At 37.0% G+C, this 25,850-nt stretch overlaps 1 protein-coding gene and 1 long non-coding RNA gene across 5 annotated transcripts; one reads left to right on the top strand and one right to left on the bottom strand.

The window, feature by feature from the left end:
* Positions 1 to 303: 303 nt before the first annotated feature.
* On the bottom strand, positions 304 to 2,280 carry LOC125653912 (uncharacterized). 2 transcript variants are annotated; one of them, XR_008796741.1, is made up of 4 exons: positions 2,091 to 2,105; positions 1,722 to 2,058; positions 1,498 to 1,545; positions 304 to 1,205 (listed from the first exon to the last, which is right to left on the bottom strand). It is a non-coding gene; the product is annotated as an uncharacterized LOC125653912 (long non-coding RNA). The 2 variants fall into 2 exon arrangements; XR_008796740.1 differs by having other exon boundaries at positions 1,722 to 2,280.
* Positions 2,281 to 8,530: 6,250 nt separating this feature from the next.
* Positions 8,531 to 22,520, top strand: LOC125653911 (peptidyl-prolyl cis-trans isomerase G-like). 3 transcript variants are annotated; one of them, XM_048883584.2, is made up of 5 exons: positions 8,531 to 9,542; positions 13,778 to 14,004; positions 14,253 to 14,391; positions 15,627 to 15,818; positions 20,771 to 22,520. In XM_048883584.2, exons 1-5 carry the CDS (start codon positions 9,464 to 9,466, stop codon positions 22,105 to 22,107), a joined length of 1,974 nt encoding a protein of 657 aa, XP_048739541.2. In that variant the 5' UTR covers positions 8,531 to 9,463; the 3' UTR covers positions 22,108 to 22,520. The 3 variants fall into 3 exon arrangements, with proteins under 3 accessions (XP_048739541.2, XP_048739540.2, XP_048739542.2); XM_048883583.2 differs by having other exon boundaries at positions 8,531 to 11,568; XM_048883585.2 differs by lacking the exons at positions 13,778 to 14,004; positions 14,253 to 14,391.
* The last annotated feature ends 3,330 nt before the right edge of the window (positions 22,521 to 25,850 follow it).

Raw genomic sequence — 25,850 nt, 5'->3', positions numbered from 1 at the left:
TACATGTTAAAAATTCAGTTACTTGGACCAGTCTCAGTTTAGTCAAATCAGGTCGTGGTCACTGCACACGAGACAGACTAGAATTGTGGTTCTGTAAACCAGTGCGAGTTACTAACCCGATTTTTTCTACCTCGAACTCGAGTTTCTGAATTGTTTAAACTTTCAATAGAAAACTGGATACAGTGCCGACTGCGCCCTCCTAAAATTTTCAAATAGTTGCTCTCTTGTTTAAAAATAATGTAAACGATAAAAGAAGCAACACTTTCTTCCTCTCTCAGAGAAATAAATGACAAAATCTTTTGATTTATTGAATTACTTTTATTGGGAAACTCCAAAAATTCATAAAATTTGCGTCATTTCATTAATTTCACCTTATTTAAAATGACAGAAAATAGTAAAAAAATTACTACATAGGAGACATATTTCAAACTCTAAATTATTAAAATCCAAGACCTTTCGGGAACTTCGCCCACTGGGCTCCCATCAGGGCTTCGCCCTGGACCCACTGGGGGCCTCAAGGCGGCCCCAGACCCCCTGGTTCATAAAGTTGCGCCCCCAAACTGAAATTCCGGGATCCGCCCTGAGATGTAGGAGTTGGTGTAATACAATTAATTGCTGTAATTTATTTGTGTGCTGTGTATGTTTTAAAACGCTGTAATTTTTCTTCACCTTCAACAGAAGGGTGTAAGATAAAAACGTATAATACAGACCTGTTTCATATCGGCTAGCGTTAGTACAATTGTAACAGTAAAATTGTATCCAACATTTCTCACAATTATATTGAAATAGTTACAGTATCTCCAAACTTTATTGCCACTGTCAATGCCAATCCGTTCATTTATATCTTACAATAAAATATGCATTGAATAGATACATTTGTATCTTTCAAATTGCTGAATATAGGTCAAATTTGGAGTTTTAAATATTTAATTGCCATCGCATTTCAGAGGACATCTGTTTAATGCGACCCATGTGTTTTGTGTGACACAGATTAATGATGACCACCGTGGTGATCTCCGTGATGACCTCCATGATGACCCCCGTAATGATGCCCGCCATGGTGTTCTCCAATAATTGGTGGATAAGTCCCAAAATGTCCCGAGTGATGATGACGACAATGGCGGCAAATCATGGCAAAGCAACATCCCAGCAATAGAGTTCCAAGGACAGCACCAATCACTATACCCGCAATAATTCCAGCCGACCTGAATCATGACAATATGGTTAGATTGTTGTCCTTTCGCCTTTCGATTTCCATTTTAAGGTCTAAATCGTCTCAAGTTTAATTCTAATATAGAAATCGGAGCATTATTTGCCTTCTGGCCGCAATCGTGCAATTAACCTGACGAATAATGGTAAGTGACGGTATTTAACCGTTTGAAATCTGATTTAAAATGCCCGTATGTAGAAAAGAACTGACGAAAAATTGTTATACACATAATAAAGATTGCTACCGTGGGCTTGAATACGAATGAAACTAAAAGCTTGAAAACTTACATAATCATATTTCAGTCAAAGACAAGTCACTTCTAAAATACGAAAGAACTGAAATAAAGGAAAGTTAAAAGAATTGTATCAAATGTCACAAGTACTTTAACATGATTGGTTTAAATAGCTATTTGAATTCATCATTTTAACTCAGTTGCATACAATGTTTTATACTTTCGATTTAAAGTGTGATATTGGAGATACTTACTAAAAATATTGAAATTTATACTTACTAGCTTATTCATAATCCAATTTTCGTTTATGTACACAAATGGATATTCTATGCTGTTGGATTTTCTCGTCTTTTTCATAAATATGAATCCCGTCTCACTGAATTTGTATGAAGTGGACTTAACAATGCACATCACACGACATACTAGTAAATGTCTTCTCCTTGTGTTCGCGTACAGGAAATCCACTCTTCCCGGTATGGCTGTATATAATATTCCAATTGTCCCCCCATTTATTGACAATTTTCAGTGGATAAATTATCCGTCATTTTGTTGATCATCCCAATCAATTTCACAATTATGTGCTAACCTCGCAGTGATTTCACAATTATGTGCTAACCTCGCAGTGCAATTTCACAATTATGTGCTAACCTCGCAGTGATTTCACAATTATGTGCTAACCTCGCAGTGCAATTTCACAATTATGTGCTAACCTCGCAGTGATTTCTGCACTGGAAAACCTGTCATTCTGACGAAACTAGATGTCGCCTTAACCTTTAGAGAAATTAATTGTTTAAGGGCACATCTTTTTATCTTTAACTTACTGCTAAATTTTACTATTTTTACGACTTTGTAATCCATAAAAAATTCAATGCGTAATGTTTTAAACGGTACACTGTAGTTTACATATAATGTTCTAATTCATGTCCCCTACGAAATCCACATGTTAAAGTTAACTACACCTCCACATGTTATAGTTAATGACTGACACTACTGTTAACTACACCTCCACATGTTATAGTTAATGACTGACTACAGTTATCTACACCTCCACATGTTATAGTTAATGACTGACACTACAGTTATCTACACCTCCGCATGTTATAGTTAACGACTGACACTACAGTTAACTACACATCCACATGTTATAGTTAATGAATGACACTACAGTTAACTACACTTCTACATGTAATAGTTAATGACTGACTAGTTATCTACACTTCCACATGTTATAGTTAACGACTGACACTACAGTTAAATACACTTCCACATGTTATAGTTAATTACTGACTACAGTTAACTACACTTCTACATGTAATAGTTAATGACTGACTACAGTTATCTACACCTCTACATGTTATAGTTAATGACTGACACTACAGTTAACTACACCTCCACATGTTATAGTTAACTACACCTCCACATGTTATAGTTAACGACTGACACTAAAGTTAACTACACCTCTACATGTTATAGTTAATGACTGACACTATAGTTATCTACACCTCCACATGTTATAGTTAACGACTGACACTACAGTTAACTACACCTCCACATGTTATAGTTAATGACTGACTACAGTTATCTACACCTCCACATGTTATAGTTAATGACTGACTACAATTAACTACACCTCCACATGTTATAGTTAATGACTGACTACAGTTATCTACACCTCCACATGTTATAGTTAATGACTGACTACAGTTATCTACACCTCCACATGTTATAGTTAATGACTGACTACAGTTATCTACACCTCCACATGTTATAGTTAATGACTGACACTACATTTAACTACACCTCCACATGTTATAGTTAATGACTGACTACAGTTATCTACACCTCCACATGTTATAGTTAATGTCTGATACTACAGTTAACTACACCTCCACATGTTATAGTTAATGACTGACACTACAGTTAACTACACCTCCACATGTTATAGTTAACTACACCTCCACATGTTATAGTTAACGACTGACACTAAAGTTAACTACACCTCTACATGTTATAGTTAATGACTGACACTACAGTTATCTACACCTCCGCATGTTATAGTTAACGACTGACACTACAGTTAACTACACCTCCACATGTTATAGTTAATTACTGACTACAGTTAACTACACTTCTACATGTAATAGTTAATGACTGACTACAGTTATCTACACCTCTACATGTTATAGTTAATGACTGACACTACAGTTAACTACACCTCCACATGTTATAGTTAATGACTGACACTACAGTTAACTACACCTCCACATGTTATAGTTAACTACACCTCCACATGTTATAGTTAACTACACCTCCACATGTTATAGTTAACGACTGACACTAAAGTTAACTACACCTCTACATGTTATAGTTAATGACTGACACTACAGTTATCTACACCTCCACATGTTATAGTTAATGACTGACACTACAGTTAACTACACCTCCACATGTGATAGTTAATGACTGACTACAGTTAACTACACCTCCACATGTTATAGTTAATGACTGACTACAGTTAACTACACCTCCACATGTTATAGTTAATGACTGACTACAGTTATCTACACCTCCACATGTTATAGTTAACGACTGACACTACAGTTAACTACACCTCCACATGTTATAGTTAATGACTGACACTACAGTTATCTACACCTCCACATGTTATAGTTAATGACTGACTACAGTTAACTACACCTCCACATGTTATAGTTAATGACTGACTACAGTTAACTACACCTTCACATGTTATAGTTAATGACTGACACTACAGTTAACTACAACTCCACATGTTATAGTTAATGACTGACTACAGGTATCTACACCTCCACATGTTATAGTTAATGACTGACTACAATTAACTACACCTCCACATGTTATAGTTAATGACTGACTACAGTTATCTACACCTCCACATGTTATAGTTAATGACTGACTACAGTTATCTACACCTCCACATGTTATAGTTAATGACTGACTACAGTTATCTACACCTCCACATGTTATAGTTAATGACTGACACTACATTTAACTACACCTCCACATGTTATAGTTAATGACTGACTACAGTTATCTACACCTCCACATGTTATAGTTAATGTCTGATACTACAGTTAACTACACCTCCACATGTTATAGTTAATGACTGACACTACAGTTAACTACACCTCCACATGTTATAGTTAACTACACCTCCACATGTTATAGTTAACGACTGACACTAAAGTTAACTACACCTCCGCATGTTATAGTTAACGACTGACACTACAGTTAACTACACCTCCACATGTTATAGTTAATTACTGACTACAGTTAACTACACTTCTACATGTAATAGTTAATGACTGACTACAGTTATCTACACCTCTACATGTTATAGTTAATGACTGACACTACAGTTAACTACACCTCCACATGTTATAGTTAATGACTGACACTACAGTTAACTACACCTCCACATGTTATAGTTAACTACACCTCCACATGTTATAGTTAACTACACCTCCACATGTTATAGTTAACGACTGACACTAAAGTTAACTACACCTCTACATGTTATAGTTAATGACTGACACTACAGTTATCTACACCTCCACATGTTATAGTTAATGACTGACACTACAGTTAACTACACCTCCACATGTGATAGTTAATGACTGACTACAGTTAACTACACCTCCACATGTTATAGTTAATGACTGACTACAGTTAACTACACCTCCACATGTTATAGTTAATGACTGACTACAGTTATCTACACCTCCACATGTTATAGTTAACGACTGACACTACAGTTAACTACACCTCCACATGTTATAGTTAATGACTGACACTACAGTTATCTACACCTCCACATGTTATAGTTAATGACTGACTACAGTTAACTACACCTCCACATGTTATAGTTAATGACTGACTACAGTTAACTACACCTTCACATGTTATAGTTAATGACTGACACTACAGTTAACTACAACTCCACATGTTATAGTTAATGACTGACTACAGGTATCTACACCTCCACATGTTATAGTTAATGACTGACTACAGTTAACTACACCTCCACATGTTATAGTTAATGACTGACTACAGTTAACTACACCTCCACATGTTATAGTTAATGACTGACACTACAGTTATCTACACCTCCACATGTGATAGTTAATGACTGACTACAGTTAACTACACCTCCACATGTTATAGTTAATGACTGACTACAGTTAACTACACCTCCACATGTTATAGTTAATGTCTGATACTACAGTTAACTACACCTCCACATGTTATAGTTAATGACTGACTACAGTTAACTACACTTCTACATGTAATAGTTAATGACTGACTACAGTTATCTACACCTCCACATGTTATAGTTAATGACTGACACTACAGTTAACTACACCTCCACATGTTATAGTTAATGACTGACACTACAGTTAACTACACCTCCACATGTTATAGTTAACTACACCACCACATGTTATAGTTAACGACTGACACTAAAGTTAACTACACCTCCACATGTTATAGTTAATGACTGACACTACAGTTATCTACACCTCCACATGTTATAGTTAACGACTGACACTACAGTTAACTACACCTCCACATGTTATAGTTAATGACTGACTACAGTTAACTACACTTCTACATGTAATAGTTAATGACTGACTACAGTTATCTACACCTCTACATGTTATAGTTAATGACTGACACTACAGTTAACTACACCTCCACATGTTATAGTTAATGACTGACACTAGTTATCTACACCTCCACATGTTATAGTTAATGACTGACACTACAGTTAACTACACCTCCACATGTTATAGTTAATGTCTGATACTACAGTTAACTACACCTCCACATGTTATAGTTAATGACTGACTACAGTTATCTACACCTCCACATGTTATAGTTAATGACTGACTACAGTTAACTACACTTCTACATGTTATAGTTAATGACTGACTACAGTTATCTACACCTCCACATGTTATAGTTAACGACTGACACTACATTTAACTACACCTCCACATGTTATAGTTAACTACACCTCCACATGTTATAGTTAATGACTGACTACAGTTATCTACACCTCTACATGTTATAATTAACGACTGACACTACAGTTAACTACACCTCCACATGTTATAGTTAATGACTGACACTACAGTTATCTACACCTCCACATGTTATAGTTAACTACACCTCCACATGTTATAGTTAACGACTGACTACAGTTATCTACACCTCCACATGTTATAGTTAATGACTGACTACAGTTATCTACACCTCTACATGTTATAGTTAACGACTGACACTACAGTTAACTACACCTCCACATGTGATAGTTAATGACTGACTACAGTTAACTACACCTCCACATGTTATAGTTAACGACTGACTACAGTTAACTACACCTCCACATGTTATAGTTAATGACTGACTACATTTATCTACACCTCTACATGTTATAGTTAACGACTGACACTACAGTTAACTACACCTCCACATGTGATAGTTAATGACTGACTACAGTTAACTACACCTCCACATGTTATAGTTAATGACTGACTATAGTTAACTACACCTCCACATGTTATACTTAATGACTGACTACAGTTATCTACACCTCCACATGTTATAGTTAACGACTGAAGTTGATTAGATCTTCATTATGATGAGGCCTGTATTACCAGGAATGTAAAGAGATAAGTGGGTCGTACTTTTCCCGTTATATTTGTATGCAAAGTTTGATTTAAGCCCCACCCCCTGTTAATAGTAATAGATTGTAGTTAATGAAATGTAAAATTTCAATTGAACCTGAGTAATGAAGAATCAACCCGCTTCCTTCCCCACGATTTCAAATTTCCACAATTGTGAAGTTAACTTTTTATCTGCCCCCCACCTCGCACCTCACTTTAAAAACGATGCTACGTGTACGCACTGCACATATGAGGCATGGATATTGTTTGTAATATGGAGATATAAAAACAATGAAAGCATGGTGTAATATCTGCATATGATAATTGGTTTCGTGGCCGATTATGCAAACTACCACGTGCTTCATTTCTTTTACCATAATACGAACCATTTTGACAGTTATTCTTTAATTGTAAGTAGTCTGAGTGAAATACATGAACTTAACTCTCTCAGGTATCGTGTATTTACTTCATACTTTAATAACTGTTGAAACAAAAGGTTTTATATGCTGTCTGCTTTCATTGAGGACTCGAATAACTTAAAAAGTTCTATATGAATGAAGCAGAGGAACTGCACTAAAATATTCTGCCATTGGAAACTTTAATTTATCTATTTAATGGGGGAAATGCAATCTTGATAGAAAGTAACCTAACAGAAAAATTAAAACCCACGCTGGACATCACGATTTACAAACCAAAAAAACAACAACAAAACACTGAGCTTTAAACAGTATTTTATTATGTATAACATAATAAGGATTATGCAACAGGTTTAGCCTAAATAACTTTGAACCTTCTGCATAACCAACTAATAGGGGAAGAAAAGAGAGTGGCCGGGTAGTTACATGTAATGGGAACCAAGAAAGACAAACAAAAGAAAAGAAAAAGAACCAAATATTATCAAATCAAACAAACAAAGCAAGAAAAAGTAAATACCAAAAAAAAAAAAAAAGAAAGAAGGAAAAACGGGGTACCTACTCATGATTATACCTTGTAACTTGTACAATGTGACACACCTACTGAAATATGTATTAAAGGTATTTTTTTCAAAATCTTTTGGCTTTGTACTCCTAACCATATTCAATATTTTTTACATTGTCTTTGAAACTGACACTGATTTTTTTCATGCAGCAGACAAGAGGGAAGGACAAGGAATATGTCGCTGTGTTGAAGTGAGTCGTTCTTAATAGCAATGGGTTACTCCTCCTTAATGTTATTTGTCTTCACACACATTGCGCAGGTTTTTAATTATGGGGGTGAGGACATCCTCCCAAGTCAAGGGTTTCTGATCTGCTCCTCTCCTCGCAAAAGTTTGTGAGAAGAGGAGCGGATCGGAAACCCTTGACTTGGGAAGATGGGGTGAGGAGGGGTGGAGTGAGGGATAGGTAAACAGGGGGTCCACCTCTGCGCCACCCCACCCCCTCTTTCATCTTTTTTTCTCTCCTTTCGTATCTTCTCTTATCTCCCATCTCCTTTCCCTCCCATTTCCTCTCTCTTTCTCTCTCTCATTTACACTGCGTTGGATAAAAAATGCTTTATATGCAAAACTGGTAATATTTACAGCTTAAGGTTTATCTTCCACCGAATCTCCGTCGACTCTATAGGGAATTTGACAATAGTGGAAGGTGTTATACGAAGCCTAGGGTGAAATTTTTGTCAGTCGTTTGACATTCAGCGAAGGTCATTCCTGTTGTCTCAGGTGAGGAAAGGACGCTTGACGATGACATCACAGTAGCAGTGTGGGCCCATATGGTCGGACTTAACGAATGACTCAGGAAGTCATATTAATTATTTGAATATCCCGGATTTATTGGAGTAAGCCATTCTTAATCAAGCACAGACAGAATACTTGTCTAGAGAAGCATTCGGTGTCGTTATTTAGGACTGAATTTGAAAAACAGCAGGGATTTTTTTTATATAGGGGCGTGTCACGAGGGCAGCTGAATCATCCAGGTATATATATTTAGATCGAATTCATCTAATCGATTTATTGACATCACGGAATGCTTGGACCACGTATTTTCGTAATCATGTGACTTACGGATTTCTAAACATAGCCGGATTAGTGACCATATCGTGTGTATACTGAAGTTTAAATCATTTCTTTTCAATTCGGCGAGGAATGGGAGAATGAAGTGTGAATTAATTCTCGTGGAATCTCCGTTATTAGTGTAATTAGCGGCTGGACGTGTACTAACTTATATAGTGACAGGTGGCACAGAGCGTTCACTCATTAGTTAATTAGATGTTGAAGTGTTTTGAAACAGCAGTATAATGGAGGAATAACGACTGTGTGTTAGCTACTGAGAGGAAAATATGGCGAAAACCAACGTCCAGTGGATATTATTGTGCTTCGTGCTTCTGTCATACATCGAATGGACATTCTCACAGAATGGTATGTCATTGATCAATGTAATTAATGTTATGTAAGTGCATTGCCGGGGAATTTACCCTCAGGGTCTGTAAAGAACAACTGGGCATTATTGTGTTATGAACACTTTGACAGAACATGATTATACTATGTGTGGTAGTGTTTGTGAAACTAACTAGTGTATTATGTATGTAAGAGTAACGGTTGATGAACAGCAATGCATTGGTTATAATCAGTAGTCCACCCCACAACCCCCCACCCACCCCCACCCCAATCCCTCCCACCCACGACATGCAGTCCCTCAACTCAAAAATGTGAACTTTACAGTCGAGTGAAATAGCTGATTTCGCAACTTTGTAAATCTTCTGGGGTTTTTTATGTGAAAAATCGAAACAATTTAAATTCTCTCACGCTGACTATACGAGTCAACTGTCCATGAAGTTTAGAAGTTGCATTTTAAATAACATGTCCGGAAAACAAAATAAAGGTATTTATACTGAAGGTGTGTCAGTGAATGTAAACAGCAAAACAGTACATCCTGTCCGTGTTACCTGATCAATGATTCAGGTGTCGGCATTTACCTGTATACATACACCAGACACGTGGATTTATTGTACATGTAAAAGGTGGGTACATATTTTTAAATCTGCATTTTTAATAAGAAAAAATGTGTATGATCTTGGAATGTATTGATGTACTGAGTTAGTTTGACCTGGTTACGTCAATACAGACGTGTAGGTGTAGTTTGGTGTCATCGGACATGTTTGTTTCACGTAAATTTTACACTACATATACACGTACATACATTTTACATGTATAGAACCACAGACACCTGTGAATAGAGTCATCCATAAATGATCTACCTACGCTACGGATATCGATAAGAAAGAAAAAAACATCTCTATGTTCTGTTCCATGTGCGAACCCAAACTTTATGTGACAAATGTTCTATATTTGGTACACGTAAGGCATTTACATGAACCGGGAAGGCCAAAATCAAGGAATCGAGACATGTAACATGAATTTGATGAATGTATAAAAATGAAAACATTGAAGGCATTCGCTGTAAAAAACGATGACACATCTGTGCATCACCTGAACACAGGTGAATTATCTGAGTTCATCGACTTATTGGGTGAGGGTTACTCATACAAAAATTTCCTATTATCACTACGTCAGATCGTGCACAAAACCAGAACTTTAAAGTTAAAATGTCACCCGACCTTGTTAAGCTATAGTTGATTTATTATCCGTATACTCATTTTATGGCAGACGAAGTCACAGTGAGTGGCGTTATTAACTATAATACTTACAGTATATGTGATCATGATGATATAAAAATTGAAACCGTTAAAATGAAAAGAACTATATGTATCCCCAAAAGGGGTGCTCTTTGCAAATTACCAAATCTTTTTTTTTTCAAAAAAAGAGAAAAAGCTAAAATTATCTACCTTGGATTGCAGAAAGTCACCTTACGAAATATTTAACGCTAGACGGCGCCACGTGATGTTTATTACCTGTGACCAGGTGTATGAGATTTTTTCCAACATGGCGATTATCATAACTAGAAATAAGGAAGTATATGCTGATTGTGATACATAATGTTAAATATTTTACACATCAAAAACTGCACGAAGCAAAAATATGTTTGCTGTATTGCGTGCGCGATTACCTTTGTCGGTTAACGACTTTCTAGTGTGATTTCAAGTCTTCTCTGACCAGATCGGATATTCGGATTATGTAAAGTCGACATGTGTACTTAATTAGGGAGTTGTGTTCAAAATCTCCCATACTATGGCGTTCATATGCTGATTTATGACAGGATTCTGCACGCTACCTTTTCCTGCAAAGTTCACGATAGAGGTTTGACCTTATTTGGGAATTAGGTCATCGTATTGTGTTTGTTTTTACATCATATATGCACTGTGTACATAAATAAACATTAAAGTAATAAACCAACTATCAGACAAGATGGAATTCAGGAAGATGCGATTTTTATACCTTCTGGTGAACGCCATTTGTATCATGGTCGAGGCATTTGAATATACAGGTAAGTGTATTTATTGTTTCAAGTATGTACACCATGCGAGTATAATATTGACATTATGTAACGCTACTCCTCTGGGGAAATTCGCATTCATTTGCATGCTATTGTGCATAGTTTAAAAACGCTGAACACGTGTTCCAGGTCAAAAGACAACTATTTTAATCAAAAACATGCTTAAATATAGAGATTTTCTGGAGTCCAAAAGATTGGTGTCTGTTACTTGTAATCCACACGCATCAAAACATTGTCATGCGAGAATTTGACCAGTAAGTCGACTCTGTACAGTAGAAGGTAAAGTGTTGACAAGTCAACCAATCGTACATCACCGTATTGTCCAGACATCTTTTACCATACCTCACAAATTGTATATGGTGAAGTAGACACGGTCGATAAATGAGGCGTGACAAATATACACATCTATATAATTATGTTGGCAGTCATAAAAGAGGGTGTTTCATTAGTATTTATAGTAATACGAGGAACAGTAACGAGAAAACAACACAAACTTGAACTCCAGATTAAGGACGATGAATACTCAAAGAAACCATCACCTCTAAGTTTTAGAAATATGCGATATATTGTTGCTAAAGGTTTTATCATTAGCCAAACCTAAGGCGCTTTACAATGAGTTTCTTCACCAAGCGCCAGACATTGGAAATGAAAGTTAGGTCTTTCGGATATGAGTGACCTTAAACCCAAAGGAGGTACTTTGTTGGGTTGGGCGTGCGGGAATAAGGACGGAGGTCCTGTGTTAGGGTGGGCAGAATAAGGACGGAGGTCCTGTGTTAGGGTGGGCAGAATAAGGACGGAGGTCCTGTGTTAGGGTGGGCAGAATAAGGACGGAGGTTCTGTGTTAGGGTAGGCGTGGGCAGAATAAGGACGGAGGTCCTGTGTTAGGGTGGGCAGAATAAGGACGGAGGTCCTGTGTTAGGGTGGGCAGAATAAGGACGGAGGTCCTGTGTTAGGGTGGGCAGAATAAGGATGGAGGTCCTGTGTTAGGGTGGGCAGAATAAGGACGGAGGTCCTGTGTTAGGGTGGGCGTGGGCAGAATAAGGGCGGAGGTCCTGTGTTAGGGTTTGCGTTGGCAGAATAAGGATGAAAATAAATAAATATTTATTCGGTATATACATACATACAAACATACATACATAAATACCAAGGATAACCCATGAAAGCTCAAAAGCTTATTTCCAATGGGGTCCTTTGATGCACGGATGTTTGCGCTAGGGGGCTAAGGACAGCCATAAGCGCCATGCAAAGGTCAAAATTTCTGGCATTTCTCTTTAAACTGCTGGTGACCTCTCAATACGAGTGAATCTGCCTGGACGGGACGTCAAACAACATTCAGACAAACAACATTCAGACAAACAATACATGGAAAGAGCACAAGACAACAGCAACTTGTAGACACAAAACCTGTATATTTTACAGAAACATACACCAACATAGGACGACGCTATCGCTAGACTGACTGTCAGTAAGGTGACAAATCTCATAATGCATAACCCGCTCGTTACTCCGTGGTGGTTTCTAAAATAGGTCAACGTAAATTGAAGGTAGCACCTGCTAAATTTTGGCGCCAATTTTTGCACTTCAAGCGACATACAGGTTATACCATGTGTTTTAATTGTTTGAAATTGAAATTGTCATTCCTTATGATATACATGACTTAATAGACTTTTTTCGCTCGTAACTCATAAAAAAGAAAATATGCAACAATGAACACGGTGACTGCTTTTACAAATAATGAGCGAGATTCGTTCTTGCTCTGTGTTTCTAATGATAAATCACTTCTGTCCGTATAAATGTCGGTTTCTATTTTACTTACGGCGCGCTGGGCCGCGCATTCCATCTTTTGATGTTGTTCTTGTTTTCAATGAAAAAGTTTTATTGTTTCTAAGAATTCGAATCTACACTGCCATCAGCATATTGATACAATGCTCTGACCACAGAAAAAAACCTTAATACATTTCAAAATACACAATGATTTATCATTACATGCATACTATATGCTACCGCACGTGCACACGATCGTTGTCCCGGCCATGTTATTTCATCTCTTTTTAAAATCTAGCAAGTCACAATTTTCATTCTCGATAAAGTAGTGCTAGCTTGCCTTCTTCGTTTAATTAAACCAAGCGAATTTTTATTTGGTGCAAATCGGAATTTTGAATCGTTTTCAGCGAGAGTTAAGGTGATTCTTTGTTTTCAGTGAATTTTGATGGTGCTGACTGCGGACGGACCATCACGGTTTCGGAACTGGATGTGTTCTACCTGAAGGCCGATCCCAACCCAATTACCTCAGGAGGAGCTGCGTCCTGCACGGTCTCATTTACAACAGCCACACGGTTCAGTGTGCGCGTGCAACATCTTTCCGTAAAGGACTGTACCGTGAAACTGAATTTCTATGACAACGAAAACACACAGAAATACCCCTCGGTATGGATCTTGGTCCAGTCTCTTAAAATTTCTAGCTGTTCTAAGCTTTCTCTGCATCAAATGGAAATATTTCAACCAAAAGCGTATTTATTTTAAGTATCCATGAAAGCAGCTTGTCCGAATTTGAGAATAAATTCATGAAATTTTGAAGTTTTTATCATGTAAGAACTTAAACCAGCAAACGTGTTTCTTTGTGTGTTGTACACACGTTTCCTTACTGAATTTGTCATTTCTATTTTACCTTGCAGCAAACGTTGACGTGCGTCCCCACCACTAACGTTGGGGGGACCTTTCACACTCGTTCAGGTAACCTTATCGTCCGCTTGGATAAAGGGTCCGGAGGTACAAAAGCGTACAGTTTCAACCTTGTCCTTACTACTTTTACAGGTAAATGCTCAAGTTCCGGTATGTATAACAGTATGGGAACTGGTTCCGGAAGTAGCGTTTGCAAGATGTGGATTGTCTGGGGTTTTTTAAGCGTTTATACAACTAATAAAGATTGCATGTTATTTTATTCCTTCCGTAGTTATTCTTTTGAATGTTTTTGTGTACAACATGCATAATGGTCTGAATAACCACACGTGCTTGAATTTGATTAAAGGTTTGATGTAAACATCGAGTTCCCCATTCAGTTCTAATATTGTGTGTACACTTGAAGCAGGGTTACCCGCCTTTGTCCTTAATCTACCTGTGACCATACCTTTCCCTATTTGCGTTACATCAGAAATACCTGTGTCTCCCGGTTAGCCTGATATCCCTTGTTTATTCGTATCAAGACCACTGAATAGACTAATGCATTGCTGTTCGGGTGTTCGACTTTTTTCTAATTTTGCCATCATGACTTAGTCTTATTAGTCTTATGGAGAAAGCGTGGTAACGTAAGTAGTAACGTTGTATCTTGTTTCAATTTGTGTATCGTTGAATGATAATATTATGTAATTTGAATGGGTTATTTCTAATCTGATTTATCAATCCCGTGACCCGAGATAAATCTGTGTATATGTGTGTACAGTTTAGGAATGTGTATGGAGATCTCTAGCGATGTGCACATGATGATAACACGATCACTATGTGAACTTGCTGCTTTTCTCTTTCTGATCGTTAAAGTTTATTTCAACTAGTTCAAGGTGATATATAACATAGTGTTTAATATTCATGATTTGGAAATATAACTTGTTCAAATATTTAAGGGTAAAATGTCAACAAACACGTCACCGACCTGTCCCTGACGCGAAATTCATGTTAATATTTCATATTTTGGATCATCAAATTACACACTTTTAAAAGGATGTAGCTGGACGAGAATCCGACACACGTGACGTACGTATAACGTGACCTTTTCGCTGCAGACCTTCACTTTTATAGTATTTCCAGTTCCCATGCAATGAAAACTACTGACCACCAAAACCCTGGACAGTATACTAACGCAATGAAAACTACTGACCACCAACACCCTGGACAGTATACTAACGCAATGAACGCTTCATCGGACTGGCTATTGATTTGTCAGTGTTTCAAAATGTGATTATAAGAATCCTGTGCAGTTTTGTTGCACAGTTTGTGAGAGCGATGATGAAAAGAGTGACGCAAGCAATACCATTTCATTCCTCTATGTTTTGCAGGAGTGGTTTCCAACAACGTTGCCGACACGGCTGGGGGAGGCGTCGGCACGGGTGCCATTATTGGCATCGCGGTGGGCGTGGTTGCGTTCCTCATCATCATAATTGCTGTCGTCTGCTTCTTCGTCTGTCGGCAGATGGCACAGCAGAAAGAGGAGAAAATGAGGCAACTACAGCCCAGCGTCTTTACAACAGGTATTCAATTTTGCAATTGAGTAAAAGTCACGTGGTCAGTGGTGGTGATTTCGTAATATGCAACGGATGGGGACAATTGGTTATTCGGTTATTTCCTTGCCATTTGATAATTGCTATTTACAAGATCTGGATGACAAGATAAAAAGTACTGCGTTTGGATTCCATGGTAACGGTGAAACATGAAAAAAAAAAAAGCTTTTCGACGATCTGATTTACTATAGAAATTTTCAATGACCTCCGTTATGTGCGCAATGTTTTTAAAATTGGAAATGCACTTCAAAATTAACCTTCGACAAAGAATCGCGGGTTGTTATCAGTTAGGGATCTAATTCAATCTCACCACCACTGACCTCGTTTTCTTCTTTCCAGTACTCCTGAACAAGATAGAAAAGTATTTACATTATTGTATGTTAGAATGAAATAATTTTAATGATTTATGAATTACTAGTACTGTTACTCATATTTTCTACCGGTTTTGAACATGTTTTATGCTGAGACTGACATTTTTTGTAATAACGAGCAGACATCGGACCGTTTTGATTCGTAGACAGAATTACATTCAATTCATCCCTGCTGCCAATTCTTAATTACTCCCCCGCCCTGCATGTATTAATATTGCATACTGTACAGGGAATGTGTCCCCGATTCATGTCGCAACTACGTTACCGATTGGAACTTGATCGAGTTGGCTGAAAATGTCACTAAGAGACCTAGTGGACAAAAAATTACCGAGAACCCTTGTGTTGCCATGTCGGAATCGCGGTGTGTTGTGGTAACCGTACAGTTGCTATGGTGACGACTGTTAGCACGCGTTCCTGTTTCCCTGAATACCTCTGTATCTGTTGTTTCTTGTGCGAAAGATTGTCAAGATCATCTTCAGTTTTTAAGTTTGCATCTACCTGTAAATTTGTGTGCAAGTTATAAAGAATTTTAAAGTGTATTGTCGATTTCAAATGATGCCCATTTTGCAGGTGATTATATTTTTTCAAAATTTGTTAAAGCATACATCTAGAGGCTTCAACTCACATACAAGCCTATTTTCTGTAGAGAAGTGGACAGACACAACCTACGGTACATTGTTTTACGGCTGTCCACGTATCTAAAGAAGATATGTAGAAGCCTATTTAAGAATGGAAGTTCTTTCCATGAAGAACAAAGATGTTTGATTTTAAGGAAGCCCTGTAAAACAGATTAAACAAAATTTAAAAAAAAAATTAAGTCCAGTTTTATAATTTTGATACTCGTCAATTTCAACCTTTTATCTTGAGCGTTGATTTGAATGGATGCACCGATTCGAAATATTATTTCATCAAGTCGTGAATAAACAAGAAATCGTGGTGAACTTTTTATCCTTTGTTGATTTCAATATGAATGTATGTAGTTGCTTTTTACTCCATGTTTTTATTTAAGGACACTTGATACAACCCCCCCCCCCCAAAAAAAAAGGATGCGTGGGTTGATTGGGGGGGGGGGGGGGGGTTAGTAATTTTTTTATGATGTTCAAAAGATAAATCTAAACAAATTTTCCCTACTGTTATTTCCTTTCTGTTTTGTTTTTGGGATTAATTGAGAAATCATCGGAATAAATTACATTTCATTGTGTTCATTTTACTTATAAAAACGAATTGAATTTTCCTTTTGGTCATTTTCGGGGGGGGGGGGATGTTTGTAGCAAGTGTCTTTAAAGGGACTGGTTCACGTTTTTCGAAAGAAAATGTTTTTCATTTTTACTGTTAAAAATAAAACATATAGCTCATTTAATGTTGACAACCAAAATTTGGACCGTCTGAATGCAAGGATAAAAGCAACATTTTAGCTTTGATTCTATGTTATGTAAACAAAGTCTCGAGTCTTTTTATGTAAACAAACAAACCTGTGAAACGTTAATTTTGTAATTTAAAGCATCTTTATTTTGTACAATCACAAATTTTAACTTTTAAATGACACATTTTACCTAAAGTATACTTGGAATGTGATATACATAATAAACTTGGATCAATATCCATTTATTTTGAAAACCCCGTAAACAATCTTTGTTTTCAAAACAAATAATAAATTATCTAAAAAGAACCTCTGTCATGATGAATAACCTTGATTATTTTTGGTGAAACCTTCTAAACATATTAGGCTGTAGATTTTGATCATTTAAAGTGAAAAACCAAATTTGGAGGAAAATCGTGAATCAGTCCCTTTAATTAACAGTTGACACTTGCTGGTAATAAAACTTGTAAATGACTGGTTATGTTTAGATGTAAATAGTTCAGTGTTCTATTTGTGGCAGTCATTGCAGTGTAACCATCTGGTTTTGTTTCAGCGGGATCGAACCCATCCGTAGTCATTGAACGTGAAGGAGACAGGCGCCGGAACAGGGAACCCATAGAGAACCTCGAGGGCTCTTATTCACGAAGACATCGACCATACGATCCACCGGAAGAGGATCGCTATGAAACTATGAAATTCCCGGAACCAAAACCGAACGGAATCTTGAAAGGTTCCCAAAGAAGAAGTCGGAGAAGAAACCGAGGAGATGAGAGTTCCGGACACGATAACGAGGGATACAGTGCGTCCGTCAGTAGTACGGATGAAAGTTGTGATTTCAATTTTGAAACGTATAAAAATAGTATCGAGAAAGGGCTACCAAATTCGCAGAAAGCCAAGCATTTCAGTATGGATCCTGATCCCGTCAGAGCGAGGCGGGAGAGATCCGAAAGAAGACGTCAAGAGAGACCGGGCAGTCACACCAGTGACTCCAGTAACGATGACTATGGGTACACTAACAAAGCTTTTACCGATGAAGGTGGTAGATCGCAGTCTTTAGGAAGGTCTGCCGGACGTCGCCGACCGTCCGATGAGGATGACTCAGCTACAAACTATACTCGTAGTACACGCTCTGACAGAAGTAACAGAAGTTATTCGCCTTCTAGGACTGAAAATAGTTCAGACACTGGTATGACTTACGAAAGTCGATTTGAGAGGAATCCAAACGCTGCAAGTATACGGAGGAGCAGAAGTCGAAGTCAAAGTAGGTCATCAACGCGTTCCGCAAACCGGAAGCAACGTCATCATCATCATGATCATACTGATCAATCATCTCAGGGCTCTCATGGTCAGTCATCACATCATGGACACCATGGGCAACATGGATCGCATCGATCCAGATCGCGAGAGAGGAAGAAATCTGCTAACTTACCAATTTTCGACGAAGTGAAAAAAATGCAGAAAGGAATGAAAAAATAGGGCAGTGTATTACGAATGGAGAAATTACGCAATTAAAATCAAAGCATTTCTGAGAAGAATAATCTTGATACTTGAGAGATGTGATGAAATATCCATATTATTATTATTTTTACTTATTTCTGTTACTTCATAAGAGTTTTGTTACCATTTTATTTGTATCCACTTGTAGCCAAAGAGTGTAGACATGGAACAGTGTGTACCTGTATTTTGCCATATTTTCCACATATGTTTGACATATCATGTTTGACATTTTGCGTAAAACGCTTAACTAATACGTTGTATAGCTGCATCTTAAACATTTTGTATTTCTCTGTATCGTTAGCGCCATGTATAGGAAGATAAATGACTATGAGTGTTTTTATCTCCACAATATGTAAATTTTTTTAAAATTCATATTATTGTTTTGTTTTAAAAGTGCTACGAGAGTTGATGTGCATGTATGATATATAAATAGAGAATGATACATGCCCTTTTTCATATCGCACCCTGTATCCGCCCGATATAACAATATCAACCCGAGGTCGAGTGCTGATAGGAAAGGATGTGATATAGAAATGGATATGCATTATATTTATTACATACTTAGTAATAATTTTTTTTATTGAACCAAAAAAAAAAAAAAAGGAATTTCTCTAAAACGAATAAAATCTAGCACCACAACTTTGATATAAATTAGATATTTGTCACAGAAATACATCAACAACTTTTAAATCTTATAACAGCAGTTTAATGAATCACAGATTTATTATGACAGTTATTGTTTTGAAGATCACAAATAAGATTTGACAATGATACATGTAATTATGTTTCTTGACAAATAAATGAATTTGGCTGCTGATACATTCTTTGCGAGGCTGATACAGGGAATCCGTATAAGCCCTCAACGGTTGATACGACTGTTGTAAAGTTAGCTTTATCGAATATGCAAAAAACCCTGTATTACTAAGTATGTAATAAAGTAAAAGTTACTCTATAACTTAACATTAGAATTTAGTACTTATGATATTATCAATTTGGTTTTATGCAGAAATCAGAAGGAAAAAAACCCACGGCGATTGCCAGGATGAAATTTGTCAATTTGTACAATAAATTATTTGCATGTCTTGTGTCGAGGAAACTTTAGCAACATTTATCGTGAGAAAACGTCTCAAATGAAAATCCTTCTAGAGATTTTCGAAGTTTAAAAAAATATGAAGCTACTCTCAACCGTTCCGTTATTGATTAATCAAGAATTTTAGAATTCAAGGAATAAGAGTTTTGTATGATTATTTGATGTAAGTCTGTATTTAGCAATATATTCTTGCATGTCTGAAAATACATGTATTTATGTGAATTCCTATATGTGCGATATGTACTTGGAAGTATTTCGTATGAATGAACTGAATTTCGCTAAATACTATCATTTGAACAATTTCTTAAGGTTGTGATTTTTTTCTAATATTTCATTTTACAGTAGATCCTTCTGATCTTGATCATTAATTACGAATGTAACAGGTTTGTCAAAATGAAATTTTGTCTTGTTATGTCAACCGCACTGGATAAAAAACTAAATAAAATTACAATTCGATAAGCACATCTTGTCTTTTTTCTTACTAATATTTGCTAACATTTTAGTTTTAGGTACATCTCGTCCGTTTTGCATTTCTAACATTACCCCTAAAACATTTAATACAAAGCCAGACAGTCATTTATTAACCCAAAACTTTTGTTTACAGCATTGTCAAGGCAAACATCTGTACCAACCGCTACTCAACTGAGCGCTTCCGGGTCTCAACAAGGAAGTCGCACCGGAAGTAACAGATACAGTCATCGCTCCAAATATCAACGAGCTCAAGGGTTTGAAAACAAGGCCTTCAGCGACACAAGCAATGTTTCAACAGAATTTGCTAACAGTAAAGTTTCATATGCAATCATATCAAACGGTAGTGTTGACGGGAAAAGTTCTATCAGAATGGAAAACCTTCAGAGAGGCAGAAGAAGCGGAAGTGTTCGACGCGACAGGTCCGTACCCGACAAAGGGTTCTCTGATGATAATGATGCTCGATCAAGCGTGAAGTTTGATCTTCGATCTGATTCCGAGTTAGGAAAAGTTAATTCATCGAAACAAGGTGACTCTTCAAATAATCAGTCAGGAAAAGGGAGTAACCGAAAGGAATTTAATCGGGGCACAAATGAGAAGGAAAATGATCCAAAAACGGCCGATAGAAATGCGGAAAACACAATTGACAAACCGAAGAGGTCCACCACAGAAGGGAAAGACTATTTTCAGGAATATAAAACGAAGAAATACGATGACGGCTTCAATCGTTCGTCAAGTGTTAGAAAATCCAAAAATCGAGAAACAAGTTCCTCAAGTCACAATTCTTCTAACAGCAATCGTCATTTGAGTGAATATCAGAGGGATAATTCTCGCTCTCGGAGTCGGTCAGAATCTCGCCGTCATGGCGACGGGAACAGGGAATCGAGAAGGGAGGACAACTATAGAGAACAAAGTCATCGAAGCAGAAGTGCAGACCGATCACGTCGAACATCTGAGAGCAGATCGCGAAGACGCGATGATTACTACGACGATCGTGAATCAGACAGCGATGATTATTATCACGACAGAAATCGACGTAGTAGAAGTAGTGAGCGCCGGAGTAGTCGTGGACCAGATCGAAGGTCTGACAGTAGACATCGAAGCCGAGATCATTACGACGATTATCGAAGTGACGATTCATATATTAGAAGTAGCAGAGATCATGGTAGTCGTGATGGATATAGAAGCGACCATCGATATGACAACAGGGGTAGTTATAGAAGAGACAAACGAGACGGGTACAGGAGCGATAATCGGTATGATAATCGTGACGGGTACAGGAGCGATAATCGATACGATCATCGTGACGGGTATAGGAGCGATAATCGAGACAGATTGGATGTGTTCAAGGATAGAGAAAGAAGCAATCGAACAGCGACACGTGATCGTAGCGATAGTTACAGGTCTAGAACAACATCTGTAGGAAGCGCATATTCCAAACAACGGAGCACTCGCTCCAGATATGACAGATAACCGGAAGTTACGCAATATCCCCGTCACTGCCAGTTAGATTGTTCAAATGTTATTCGGCTGACACTGCCCCGCTTTTCATTATTGTTTGTTTTGTCTGTTAGGAATCCATGTATATGTAGGCACTCGTGCTAGTTACAACTTTCTTAGGGAAGTTTCTGATAATTGCAGGTATATTAATTCATATTACTTGTCTTGCCAAATGATTGTCTACATGGTTTTAAATTTGTATTGTTAATTCATCCACCAGTGTCGGAAGAGAAATGTGACACATCTTCTACATGTCCACTCCAAGGCAGCAATGAAACATTATAAATATACCCAATTGTATTGACTTTAGTCAGTTAGTGCGATTTGCTAAATGGCTATGCATTTGTATTTGCTTTGCGTAATGAAGAATAAATGTGTTTTTGTAATTTTACTGGCATATATGGTAGGTATAGGATTTTGACATTTATTTGGTAAAGATAAATTCACGTACACTTTTACACTAAGTCGCCGATACATATTCTCCGCCATTGTACTGTAATAGTGGTTGTACATATATGTATTCGAATTTCAACTTGGGGGGGGGGGGGATCTAGAAAATTTTCCAAGGAGGGGTTGAGACAATCGGAACTCCTCGAATGTCTCGTGCACGAGACGTTCGAGGAGTTCCCCAATCACATGTCGAGTGCACGAGACATTCGAAGAGTTCCGATTGGGGGTTGAGACTTACGCGATACATTTTTAGTCCATAGGTGAAATAATAACCTAGGTGAATGGAACCACGTGACCCCTCTGTATCTGCCACTGCATTCCTCAACAGGGTGACGTGACCGCTATATATCTCGTTACCATCGCCATAGGAAGTTTCGGAGCATTGAATGACACTTTCAAGAAGTGTATTAAAAGCGGAAAACCCAGGTTCGTTTGATATTTTAGATATATCACACGAGATGTGTTTGCAATTTCATATTTCAAACTTTTGAACAAAGACTATGATTCTAAATATTTCAATACTTTGAAATTTCAAGTAAAATTCCAAACTATAGTACTAATTAAAACGAATATGTATGTATAAATGTTACACAAGTTATACTTTTTAAAAAAATGATTGTCAATATTTCAAATCAATACAATTCTTAGGTCACCCAGGTGACCGATTGCTATCTGTTTTTGTCCATTTTAAACTTTTGAGATATTTTCAGCTTCTCTGGAGCGGCTAAACCAATTTCAGCAAATTTTTGGTTAACGAAAGTATCTGGTAATGCAAAATACATGTACAATACACAAATACATGTCTGTTATACATGTATAACACTGTATGAATTTAGGACCTTTCCTAGAGTTAGAACTCTAGGTTCAAAATTCATTTTTTTTTTTTATATTTCTTTGCGGGTTCGAATCCCGCTCGCGCCGGTAAGTGAGAAAGTTTCCCAGTTAACTTTCGGAAGGTCGGTGGTCTCTTCCCAGTTACATTGTATCTGGGTTCTCTCTTACACCAATAAAAACTGGACGCCACCATATAACTGAAAAATTGTTGAGTGTGGAGGAAAACATCAATCAATCCTATATATGCATTTTAGCTTTTTATATATTATAAGCAAAATTAAAGAAGTCCTTCAAATGATAAAGACACCCAATCACTATAACCTGGCACCAAAAATCCTACCCTGGGATCACGAAAGGCAAAGGGTTTCCTGCTCCATTCAGTTTCAATTTCATATCAATCACAGGATATTTTCGTATCATTAATAATTCAGTTAACGGATTGTGTGGATTAAGTTGAATCGATTCGCTCTACAATTCAATTGGTTGGTTGCCCAGGGGTTAAGCCCGTTTTGGAACCGAACTCGGTGATACAATTTAAATATGTATTTATGGTATCGCAGAGTTCGGGCCCAAAACGGGCTTAGCCCCTGTGGTTGGTTGTATATTGTTTAACGCGGGACGCGCGAGAATCTTTCACTCATGGAGACGTCACCCTTACCGGTGTAAAGGGCTGCAAAATGTAGGCCTATGCTCGGCGCTTACGACATTTGAGCAGGGACAAAAGCACTAGTTCAATTATATAGCGCTCATCAATTCAGCCGAATGATATTTTTGATTATTTAAAGATATCAATTTATTTGATGCAAGCAACAATTCATTTAATGATCTCTTCAAATAAATAATGATATATTCAATTCTGAATTATTGCGCGCATTAATTGAATAGCGTTGATCATTCTGGTGGATTGATGCAATGATTATAGCTCTCTTCCATTGAATTAATGATATCATTAATTGATTTGAAGAGAACAAAGAGTCTTTTAGAGAGAGCAACTATATAATTATAGATATCTTCAATTCAACATATCCACGAATTGAATTAATGACCTCTTCATCCGAGTTGAACATTGCTCTCTTTAAAAGAATTGATGTGCGCATTGATTCCTCATTTAAAAAACAACGTTGTAATAATTAAAGATATCTTCAATTCAATTAAAGAAATGAAATCATTTATACAGAGCCCTAGTTTATTTTTTTCGAGCAATATTTCCACCACATTGATGCTCTGTACAATTGAATTGATGAGAGCAGTAATTGAATTGATGTACGCATCAAATCAATTAGGCCTATTGCTCTCATTAATTTAATTAATTCGTGTATCAATTGAATTGATGAAAGCAATAATGTATGTGAGCATCAAATCATTTATTGTTCTCATCAATTCGATGCGCACATTAGTTCAATTAATGAGAGGAATAATTGAATTGAAGCGCGCATTAAATTCAATTGATGATAGCAATAAATGATTTGATGTGCACATTAATTCAATTGATGAGAGCAATATAATTGAATTGATGTTATCGTAGAATTATTAAAAATATCTTCAATTATTTTAGTTTATGTTAATATGGGGCTCCATACTGAACTCATAAAACTAGAGATTTGTGTTTATGAAAAACAATGGTCTCCCCAAATTGGTAGTGCTCCAAATTAAACACCCCCCCCCCCTTTAATGCACTGCATGGTATGGAGGAGAAAGCATGAGCGGGAAGATAAACAATATGAATTCTGATAAGACACACAGGAGAAGTGTTCACAAACTATTTTACACCTTCCACCCCTCTATCAACTATCACTTTAAGGACAACAATTGGATCCTCCTGTCCCTGCAAAATGCATATCTGCAAATGGCATTGAACTATCATACAGAATTTCAAGTCTATCCAATAAGCCATATAGGAGAAGTGTTCACAAGCTATTTTAACATCCCCCACCTCTTAGATCTACTATAACTTTTAGGAAAATGATTGAATCCTCCTGTCCTGACAATATGCACATCTACAAATGGCAATGAAGCACTGTACAAAGTTTCAAATCTATCCAATAAGCTATATAGGAGAAGTGTTCACAAGCTATTTTAACATCCTCCACCCCTCTTGGATCCACTATAACTTTTAGAAAAATAATTGGATCCTCCTGTCCCAACAATATGCACATCTACAAATGGCAATGAAGCATTGTATAAAGTTTCAAATCTATCCAATAAGCCTAATAGAAGTGGTCACAAGGTATTTTAACAGCCAGCACCCGTCTTGGATCCACTATAACTATTAGGAAAATAATTGGATCCTCCTGTCCTTACAATATGCACAGCTACAAATGATAATGAAGTATTGTACAAAGTTTCAAGTCTATCCGATAAGCCATATAGGACGAGAAGCGTTCACAAGATTTTGCGAGACGGATGGACAGAAAGTACAAAAACAATGTCTC

Source organism: Ostrea edulis, chromosome 7, assembly GCF_947568905.1.
Source record: "Ostrea edulis chromosome 7, xbOstEdul1.1, whole genome shotgun sequence".
NCBI classification, from domain to species: domain Eukaryota; kingdom Metazoa; phylum Mollusca; class Bivalvia; order Ostreida; family Ostreidae; genus Ostrea; species Ostrea edulis.
The sequence above is the reverse complement of the archived record's forward strand: the minus strand, read 5'-3'. Positions and strand labels throughout refer to the sequence as shown.